The 11,709-nt window shown below is 32.7% G+C and overlaps 1 protein-coding gene across 1 annotated transcript; it reads left to right on the top strand.

The window, feature by feature from the left end:
- Positions 1-6,038: 6,038 nt before the first annotated feature.
- LOC133860679 (cellulose synthase-like protein H1) lies at positions 6,039-11,481 on the top strand. Its single transcript, XM_062296254.1, has 9 exons — positions 6,039-6,466; positions 6,603-6,930; positions 7,657-7,782; positions 8,422-8,538; positions 8,661-8,873; positions 8,976-9,090; positions 9,258-9,433; positions 9,766-10,116; positions 10,843-11,481. The coding sequence occupies exons 1-9, from the start codon at positions 6,207-6,209 to the stop codon at positions 11,389-11,391; spliced, it is 2,235 nt and encodes a 744-aa protein (XP_062152238.1). The 5' UTR covers positions 6,039-6,206; the 3' UTR covers positions 11,392-11,481.
- The last annotated feature ends 228 nt before the right edge of the window (positions 11,482-11,709 follow it).

The following is an 11,709-nucleotide window of genomic DNA, read 5'->3' as shown; positions in this document are numbered from 1 at the left end:
CTCCGATTAGGAAGAGATGAAATTCAAATTGCAATAGAAGTATGGGGCTAATCATTATTTGAGAAAACTTCACTTATAACTCTTGATCTTTAATTACTTTTACAAAAAAATACTCAAACTTCAAAACGTGTCAATTTATGGTATCCATATTTCATTTTTTTTTTCAATTTCAACATTCTATTAGAATTTTTCGTTAAATCCTGTCAAAATTTCCAAAATATTTTATGTGTTAGTCAAAATTTAACGAAATTTACAAAAATAACCATGCTTGAATCTTTGAAATTTTTTATTTTTTATTTTTTTTTAAAAAAAAACACATGGGTATCCTAGGATTTAGGTGTGGGTCAGAATTTTAACAAAATTTGCAAAAATCCCATGCTTGAATCTTTGAAAACTTTTATAAGTTTTTTTTTAATAAATAAATAAACACATGTGTATTTTAGGAATTTTGATAGGATTTAGCGAAAAATTCTAACAGAGGGTTGAAATTGAAAAAGAATTGAAAGATGGATACCCTAAATTGATACTTTTTAAAATATGAGTACCTTTCTACAAAAGTGATGAAAGATCAGAAGTTATAACTTAAGTTTTCCCTTATTATTTAGTATATATGTGTTAGAGTCCAGTAACAAATAATCTTCGATAAAGAGTTAGATTTCAATTATTCTTAGTAGATTTAGAGTTATAGCCTAGAATCAATAGAGTCCTTAATCCCGGTCGGTTAGTTAGATAGTTTAGTCATATATATTTTGATTATTAGTTATCTTTGTAACCGATCACTATTGCTGCTCCATTTAAAAGGGATTAATTAATGAAGAAGATGGATGTTGAATATTATTAGGTATGGTACAGTTCTCTGTATTTGTGAGTTCTTGGCTCACTCGAAACAACCAAACTATCTTTTGCTGTGTTTTGCGTCAGTTGGTTCACATCAATCACCGGCATCTCATACACACCAGCATCCACCCAAACAACCGAGCTCAAAGTTTATGTTGTGAACCACAAACCACTGTGCCGCTGTTCCCCTCGGCCATTGTCAGCACCTGCTACATTGCCACCATGAGCAGTCCACCCCAGCCTCAGCTCTAAACACCACCACACTTAGCCTTTAAGGACGCACCACCAACACCGCTAGACAGTCACATGCCGTTGCACTGACCATCATAGTCTCTGTTCCGTCCAGCCACCTCCATCTCGAACGTGCCTCCACCACCCGTCCTTTGTCACAATACCATCAACCACCAACCACGACAGGGAGCCAATTGACCACAGAAGCTTCACAAGTCCAATTGTAAACCATGTGGCTAACATTTAGAGCAATAAAAGTAGGAGAAGATTCCTTTTTGTTGTTTGGTTTAGAAGGAGAAGAAAAAGGGAAAAGGGGGGGGGGGGGGGGGGGGGAGCTCAATTGTGAATGAAGTTGATTATGTTTTTCTTTGTTGTATTTCAGAAAGGCAATAAAGAAATAATAAAAGAAGAAGAAGTTGGTTCAGCTGATCAAAGAAGTGGGCGCATGTTTCAAGGTTTCGACAAAGGGAAATGCTTTACTTCCCAAATTTTCATCTCCAAAAGTGGTTCTCAAATGATATGGCATCATCCCTTGAGATGGTGCCTTGAGATGGTGACACATTTTTTAAAATAGTAAACTTTTATGCAACATGGCTAACCAAAACACACTTTTGCTAACTTAGCTAACCACCTCTCAAGACTTTACTCTAACAGCTTATCTAAACTCCTCTATTTTATTAGAATAATAAATTTAAAATATTTTATTCATTTTAATTAAAAACTCATCTCTGCCAAAAAAACACCAAATAAAACTCTCATCTCTAACAGAATAATCATTACTCTATTCTCTATCATCACCAACACAATATCACTGAAAAACCATCGTAAGAAACCAAGTAACGATCATGAATCTTAGGATTTAAGAAGCATGGGTCATTTTTTTAGGATTGAAGAAGTTATGAGTCAAATATTACTCTAAATTGAAAAAACTCTACAAAAACAAGTTGTATTTTGCTTGATGAAATAAACAAGTAGTACATTGGCTTTATATCTAGGAGATGAACCCCTCCCTTTTCCCTTACAGTACATTGTATTTTTCTTACTGTCCTTTTTTTCAAACGTTCTTTTCTTCTTCTTCTTCTTCTTCTTCTTTTTTTTTTTTTTTTTTTTTTTTTTTTTTTTTCATATAGACATTTTTCTTATGATCATATTTTACAATGGTCGTTTCATTAAAATAGTCATTTTTCTAATGCATTAATTTTTTTAACGGTCATTTTTATAACTGTCATTAAAGTTCACTACTATTTTGCACCCTATTATAGAAATAATTGCAATCCTAGGCTTGAACTGTTTATACTGTAGTGACCAAGTTCAATTAAAACTAATATCATCAATAAAATTGGAAAAAGCTGCAAATGCCAATATAATTTTTTTTTTTTTTTGTGAAGTAAAAAATACTAATTAATTATAATCACAAGCAACCGTGAAAAAAGAAGGAAAAGGGGAAAAAAAAAAAGAAGAAGAAGGGAAAGAGAGATCGAGAAGGAGAGAGGCCCAATGAAACATTAAAAAAAAAAAAAAATATGCATTTGTGAATAGTGTAACTCCAAGACAAATCTATTTTGTATTTTTAATAGATAATGGGATGAAAGGCTTTTTTATAATTTTGCTTAGCTATTCTAGCTAAAAGTGGGAGATGCATAATCCATTGAAAATGCTCTAAGCGTAGGCTGTTAGCACTTCTCTTCAACAAAAGGAAAGAAAGAAAGAGAAAAAAAAAAAAGATCAAAACAAGAAAAAAGAAAAGAAGAAAGGTTTTTATGGAAAGCTAATGGGCTTGTTGAAAATTTTGGTTTCGCAATTTTGAAAGGCAACAGTTCGTCAGGTCCACATTCAAGTCCATGTCAGCAACCATGTTTTAATTTTTTCCATCTTTCTAAACTAGAGGACGAGTTTATTTTTCTAAGAAGTGGAGGATGATGTAGGATAAGGTAAGAATATTGGTCTTTAAATTTATTTAGGTTTTATATTTTAAGAGTTAATGTATTTTGCAATATATTCATAATAAGCTTGATTCAAAGTCAGTCAAATTAAGGTTATGATTTATATTCGGTATCTATTTAAATGCTCTAGCCTAATGAGGTTTTGAGATCGATCGATCTTCTTTCCACTGAAGAAGTCAAAATATCAACAAATTAATGACTTATGGTTTAATTGCAAAAGTTAGAGCATACTGCAACCTAACCAAATATACAACAATAAGTCAGAGTTTGGCTTCAACAACAAGTCAATAGAAATGGTCCAGGAGAAATCAGACATCAGCCATTATGTCATATCTTTGACCTGTTGCCAAGAATGGTCAATCCCTTTCTATGTCTTGGTGTTTTCAATTTTGTCCCTTTTACTTGACGCCCGAACGTGTTGCTTTCACAATAATAGAGTGGCGCCGGCCGTGGTCCGCACTTTCACATAATTGAATCCATCCTTTACACTCCTTTGCGTTTTTAGTGTATGTTTGTTGTTTGAAAAGTGCTATTTATCAATTTCATTTTTGAATAAAATGGCACACGAACTTATTTTTGAATCGACTCGAATAAATTCAATTCAAACTCATTTAATTAATTTAATTTATGAATTGTTTATGAACACAAAATTATGTTTGATAATTAAATGAGACATACTCGTATGAAGTTGGCTTAACTAGATTAATGTTTGTGATCATTGCGAGTTTGGCTCAATTCATTAGCTAGTATATATATATATATATATATATGTACACATATGTATTTATTATATAAGTATATTAGTTATTAAGTAATAAGTGTTATATATATATATGTATTAACATATTAATTAGTTAGTTAATACAAAATAAGTAACCAAGTAAGTATGGGGATCGAGAGGATCTGTTTCCGTCTCTTAGCCTTATGTTTCTCTTTACATTTGCTTCTTGAGACTTCCTCTTTATTTCTCTTTACACGTACACGTGGCCTTTTATTTCTCTTCATCAACTTCTCTTATTTATTTGTGTTTTTTGTATGCGGAATGACTAATTTACTAGAAAAGAGAATGGATTTAATTAGGAATGGAAAGATCTCTTAGAGTATATAAGAAAGATCTAACACTTGAAATAACTATAAAAAAGATCTAATTTCTCCTAGAGTATATAAGAAAGATCTGACACTTGAAATAGCTATTCTCATTGCCTATGAGAGGATGATTATTCCATAAATTAAGGATCAAAATAGATGTGAGAGGAATAACTATTGCTCAATTTAAGGAATAGTTATTCATTTATGGCCATGAGAATGATTATTCCAATAATATTTTATCATGCATTCTCCCATTTTTAATAAAAATTTATTCATTTTTTGAATAGAATAGTCATTCTGCATGTCATACATAAACTTAATGCCTCACCAACCCCCAGACAACCCTAATATCTACGAAGGAGTCGGAAGGACCACTTTGTTTGTCTTTCATTTTATTTCAGATTTTCAGCTACCACAGTCTCTTCTTTCTTACTTCATCGAACCCTAGTTGCCTCTTCATTTTTCTTCAAGATTTTACTAATCCATCTCCATCTTGATGATGCATTGTATTACGACTTCTACTTTTTTTTTTTTTCTTTTCTTTTTATTATTCATTTTCTTGATCCGAAAGGAAGGAAAAATGTAAAATCAGTCGAAATGCCTCAACTCCTAGATTAGAGCCCTATCAAGTGGCATCAAAGAAGAAAAAGAAGAGAGGGAGAAGGCCAACCACAATTGAATATTCTGTTGATTTTTTTTTTTTTTTTTTGGGGTGGGTGGGTTTCTTGTCCGCTCATTAACGAGTGGTTTATAAAGGAAAGGAAAATAGGGACAAGTGAAAAACACCTTTTCATTATCTTTAAAAAAAAAAAAAAAAAAAAGAACAATCTTTTCCTTTCAATCGCTCAAGGCCGCCCTCAGAGCATGCATGCAGTTCCTCGATGAGTGTGTTTTCATGATGATCACAATCTCAATATCAAAGAATGCTACATATGGGACCCATGGTGATCATAGATCACATGTACACGACCTGCTCCCGTATAAATTAAATTAACAAACATAGTCCTGGAGGTTTAAACAGACATGCTCTAGCTATTTCTTTCTTTCTACTCCGTGGCCAACCCCAACTCTGATCTCCCTGAAAGAATTCAGCGTAAAAATGCTCTACAAAGAGCCTTTGATATCATAATCTTCTTCCTTCGATCTCCTTTCTGACACGAATCCAAAATGTGCGAAATTAGATGGCTACAGTTGAGAAATCTGACTTGTAATTTAATTAAATGGTTTGAGTTATAATTAATTTATACAATTTTATATTCATGCGTCGATAAGATCTAAACTGACATACGATATTTAAGAATGATAATTTTTTACACGACACTTGAACATGACACAAACCTAATACAAAATTAATAGGTTAAAATTGAAGAGTATCCTAACCTGTTTAAATAAATGTGTTGAGTTATGAATGACCTATATATATATATATATATATATATATATAATACTTGAATACTATCCAAATCCGCAGCACAAATCCGCAGCACAAATACAAATTGTTTATTACTTTTTAACTCGTACACTCATTAACATGTGGTTTGGAAAAGAAAAATAGTGACGACGCAATTTTCATTCCACTCATTCAAAGTTTCCCTCGATATATGTGAGAGAGATTGCCCCTGAACAGACAAGGATCTTCTGCAGTTCAAATGAACATAAAGAGATCCAGGGCTTGTTTGGTAAGTAATTGTATTATGGAATATTTGTGTGTTGTAGAATAAGAAGTAATTGATGTGATATAAAATTTAAGAATGTTTTTATAGAAAGATGAAAAAGTTTTGTTTTGTAGTGAATTTTTTTATTTTAATAATAATAAAATATAGTTGATGTGATATAAAAAGTGTAAAAAAATTAGAATGTTTATTATTTGATATTTTTAAAAAAAGTGAAAAGAAATAGAAGGAGAATGAAAATGAGTTGCCAAACTAGCCCCCAGTTACTTGTATTTAAGGGGCAGAATTGTCCTTAATTTACAAGTAACTGGATCCCCTCGAGAGGATTCCAATGCCCCCTGGACACCTACCACCTCCAATATAAATTAACAAACTCAGTCCTGGAGGTTCGAAGAGCTTAGAGCAGATACACCATTATCTTCCAATCTACTCCATGGCCAACCCGAACACTGATCTCCCTTTATATGAAAGAATCCAGCGTAAAAATGCTGTACAAAGAGCCTTTGATATCATAATCTTCTTCCTTCTCCTTTCTCTTCTTATTTATCGCCTTACCTTTCTCAACGACCATGGCCTCACTTGGCTCCTTGCCTTCCTATGCGAATCATGGTTCACCTTCACTTGGTTTCTAGTCATGAGCAACAAATGGAATCCTGTAGAAAACAAAACATACCCGGACAACCTCTTGCCAAGGTAACAGAAAGCGTACCATGTTTTTGCTCCAAAATACGATTATGAAAACATCATCAATCGATCTTCCTGGGTTTATTGCAAAACTTTTCATATATATTCATCTCCGATCCCTTGTATTTATTATTCTTTGATTCAGGGTACCTGATCAGCTTCCGTCGCTGGACATGTTTGTGACAACTGCAGACCCTGTGCTAGAACCTCCTATCATCACCGTAAATACCGTGCTCTCTTTGTTGGCCGTTGATTACCCGGCACACAAGCTAGCTTGCTATGTTTCCGATGATGGTTGTTCTCCCTTGACCTACTTCTCTCTTTCTGAGGCCTTAAAGTTTGCCAGGCTCTGGATTCCCTTTTGTAAAACGTACAATATTCAAGTCAGAGCTCCATTTAAATACTTTTCCAATGATTCCCCATCGTTCAGTGATATCTCTTCGGACTTCCAACAAGACTGGGAAAGGATGAAGGTAATTGAAAGCCGGAGTTAGGTGTGAAAATTAATTTTCAGTTTCAGATAGCATTTTGTTGTTACTATATTCGATATATTCTAATCAGGGAGAAGAATGTGAAATTTCTATATATTTAATTAATATATTATTATTTTTATCAATTTAATTTTTTTTTAAGTAATAACTAATTAATAATTAAATTTAGTTCTCGTTTATGTTAGACATGTGATCAGATTTTTACTTGCTAAGAGAAGTTTGAGTGCACACAGAAAGTTTTAATTAGAATATTAATTAAAGAATTTAATTTAGGCGCTGTAAAAATAGGATTTGGCCTGCTTAGGTGCAGTAAGTAAAACTACTACAACTTTTTCTATTATCTCTCTTTCTTTTGGAAATGAAACTTTCAACTAAATTTGGACCATTGAAAAAATGTGAAGTTTTTTTTTTTTTTTTTTTTTTTTTTTTTTTTTTTTTTTTTTTTTTTTTTTTAGCACTTAAGCCCAATTCGTTAAAAGAAAAAAATACAGCATATGTTTTGTAAATTTTTCAATGGTTCAGATTTAATTCTAAATTTTTTATGAAAAAGAGAGTAAAATTAAAGGTGGATCATTGAAAACTTTAGGGCATATATGTTGTAGTTTTTTTTACGGCACATAAACCAAATTCTTTATTAAATTATTAAGTTCACTATTTCTTACATGCACTTTTCTAATAAACAATAATTCAACATGATCTTCTCTACAGGTTAAGTATGAACAACTTTGCCATAAAATTGAAGATGCCGCCCAAAAGTCCATGCCATGTGATTTTACTGGGGAGTTTGCAGAATTCTCAAATGTAGAACCCAAAAACCATCCAACTATTATCAAGGTAAACTCAAGATCTATATTATAGATTTTTGTAGCCATGTACAAATTAGTAAAATAATCCCATAAATAGTGAACATGCCAGCGACTATTATGGGAATTAATTAATTTAACTTTTATAGTTTTACCCTAAGCCTTTACGTATGGAAGAGTAATGCTACATATCACTCCTGTGTCTTCTTTTTGTTCTCCCAAAATTGATGTGGCTCTTAAAATCACAATTTAATCAAAATTCAATAATGGTCTATCATAAATTCAATGGTGATTTTAAGAGCCGCATCAATTTTGGAGGAACACAAGGGTTATATGTAGCATTACTCCGTACAAAATTAGAAGGTATATCTTGGAGATGGATGATAAGCAATTTCCAAAAAGGCTCATGTAGATAACTTTGTTGGAATTAATGTACATTGTTAGGGATATTATATCTTTTATTATAAGCCTCTTATATATTTACATGACATATATACTAGTTCATACGACGTTTCATTTCATATGATATATATTTAATTATCACGTTAATCATTAAAATGTAAATTGTAACGTGAAAATATACATGCCACTAATTTTTATAAAATATATAGTTCTACGTGAGATTGTAAAGGAAGTTATAGTACCTCAATCATTTTCGGCTTTATTGTAGGTTATGTGGGAGAACAAGGAAGGTCTTCCAGATGGATTACCGCATTTGGTGTATGTATCAAGGGAGAAGCGACATAAGTATCCACATCATTACAAAGCGGGTGCCATGAATGTTCTAGTAAGATCGTGCTATTTATGCTAAAGGAGTTCATAATCCATATAATATTTTAGTTGTTTACGAAAGCTATCCCTTCTTATTGTTATTTCTTTTTTGTTTTGAACTGTTTCTGTCATATATAGACGAGAGTCTCTGGATTGATGTCGAATGCTCCCTATATGCTGAATGTAGACTGCGATATGTTTGTCAACAACCCAAAAGTTGTTCTTCATGCAATGTGCATGCTGCTTGGTTTCAAGAGTGAAAAAGAAATTGCATTTGTTCAATTCCCACAAATTTTCTATGATGGATTAAAGGATGATCCATATGGGAATCAATACGTGGTTTTGAATGAAGTGAGTCAAATTTAAATCTTAATTTACAAATAAGTATATTCTATTTTCCCTCTTTTTTGTTATTGACCAAGTACTTTTGCTGTATTTTGGATGTTTACAAAGTACATGTTGCATGGAATATCTGGAATTCAAGGACCTTTTTATGGGGGAACCGGATGTTTCCATAGACGAAACATTATTTATGGCCTATCTCCAGATAATGTGGAATCAATAAAGGGTAAGTAAATTAACTTTTATTATTTCTAATTATAAGAAAATGTCATTCTTAAAATCTAGTTGTCCTTGCTCCCTATTTCAACGAGTGTTTAGTGGAAACACTTGGAATTTTGAGCACAAAATTTGTTTATTTATAACTAGTATTTTTCTTTATCCATTGGTACGTAGGAACATTGGTTGAGGATAAGCTTTTAGAATTCGGAAGTTCAAAGAAGTTGGTCAAATCAGTAGCTCATGCTTTGAAAGGGAAGAGAGATCCACCTGACCATCTTTGGGACTCCATTGAAGCAGCACACCAAGTCGCTAGTTGCGGCTACGAATATAGTACTAGCTGGGGTATAGAGGTTAGAAACCAAAAAATATGGAAACCCTTTGGTTTTTTGGTCATTATAATGGTACCCTTTTCTTATTTAATTTGTTGGACTCTTTTTCCTTTTCCTTTTTTTTTTTCTTTTTTTTTTTTTTTTCATGGCTGGTCAGGATTGAAACAAAAGCATTCCTAATGCTTAGGAAATTAATAGGATATCTGATGTGGTATTTTTTTTTATTTTTTTTTTTGACATTTTTCTTATATGTAGGGAAGATAATTATGGGCTATTGGGAAGTTGTTGGAATTGCTCTTATAACTATTTTTGTCTTTGGGTCTGCTCTCATGTTTGTGGCCATCCGATTTCAGTTGGGCTGGAGATATGGAACGACGACAGAGGACATCTTAACTGGGCAAACAATCCATAAAAAGGGATGGAGGTCTATCTTATGGACAATGGAGCCACCGGCCTTTTTAGGGTGTGCACCCTCGGGTGGGCCTGCGGCAATGACCCAACAGAAGAGGTGGGCCACTGGCCTGCTTGAAATTCTATTGAGCAAAAACTGTCCCATATTTGCCACCCTCTTTGGGAAGCTCCAACTTAGGCAGTGCTTTGCCTATCTGTGGATCTTCTCGTGGGGCCTACGCTCCGTCCCTGAGCTATGCTATGCTACTCTTCCAGTATATTGCATCATCACCAACTCCCAATTATTCCCCAAGGTAATGACAAATCAAAACCATCCAAACCTTTCTCTTTCATGAATGTTTCAATAAGAATAAAACATTTTAATTATTTGCAATAATCAAGCAAACTCACAAAAATAAGTATAAATTTTAACTTCTCATAAAGGATAAATATTAACATATATATTATGTATATACATATAAAGGATTCTATAGACAGTCATCAGATTACTAAGAGATATAAATATCACTAATTGGTATATGATTTGGTTGAAGCATATATATATTTTATTCTCTTTAAGGAATTTTGTTCGTTACGAAGAAATATTTTAAAACTAAATGTGAACATTTAGATAGGTACCTATATGTGACAATCTTTATTCTTGATTAGTACTAATTTTTATTTATTTATTTTGTATTAAATTATCGCTTATATATTCCAGAAGCTTAAATCAATAGGAAAGTGTGCATTTAATTAATACTTATACAGTTGCCCTCACGTGTAGGATCAAACGTACTCACCACCACATCATAAGTGATTGCGCCCAACATGTGAAAAATATTTAACTGAAATGGGGTTGAAGTTTTGAGTCAATGTTTGAATTCATAACCATTTACTCTAATACCATGTTAAATTACCTAGCCACTTATATAAAAAACTTATGCTAATAAGAAAATCACATGAATCGAACAATAATATATTCAAAATCATTTTATTCATAGATATTATTATTTTTAAAAGCTTATAACATGTGTTTGTAGGTTCAAGAACCAGCATTCTATGTACTAGTTTCTCTCCTTTTCATTTACAACCTTTACACTTTATCCGAGTACCTACGAGCTGGCCAGTCAGTCCGAGCTTGGTGGAATAACCAAAGAATGGCAAGAATTACCACCTTGACTGCATGGTTGTTCGGATTCCTGTGTGTCATATTCAAGCTCTTGAGAATATCGGAGACAGTCTTTGAAGTTACGAAAAAAGACCAATCTAGTGATGCTGCCAATGATGATGATGCTGGGAGGTTCACCTTCGACGAGTCCCCTATTTTTTTGCCTGGCACAACCATTTTGCTGCTACACTTGACTGCACTGGTTATGATCTTGTTGAAGTTGCAACCACCAGCTCATGATGGTCATGGGTCAGGACTAGGGGAGGTCTTTTGCAGTGTGTGGTTGTTGTTATGGTTCTGGCCATTTTTTAAAGGGTTGTTTGGGAAAGGAAAGTATGGAATCCCCATATCCACCATATGGAAGTCAGCTGCTTTGGCCTTACTTTTTATGCACTTTTGTAGAAGGAACACAATGGGTTGAGACTTTGTTTATGCAATTATAATATATAACTGGCTCATATAACCCGAACTATACACGGGATTTTTCATTATATATAATTTAACTTCAAAACTTAAACCCATCTCCATCAAACTTTTGATTATAGGTTAATGAAGGCATATAAAAGAATTTATATTATTACGTCTTTTTCAATAAAAAGACATTTTAAATGTTATACACTAGTTCATTATTGAACATCGTGACATAATCACACATAAAACACTATATAAATGTATAAATCGTAGAAAACTTTACTATCATATGCCCTTTAATTTTAATTTAGTCCATATAAATTAAAAC

This window comes from Alnus glutinosa, chromosome 2 (assembly GCF_958979055.1).
Source record: "Alnus glutinosa chromosome 2, dhAlnGlut1.1, whole genome shotgun sequence".
Lineage (NCBI taxonomy): Eukaryota > Viridiplantae > Streptophyta > Magnoliopsida > Fagales > Betulaceae > Alnus > Alnus glutinosa.
Note: the sequence above shows the minus strand (reverse complement) of the source record. Positions and strands in the feature narration are given on the sequence as shown.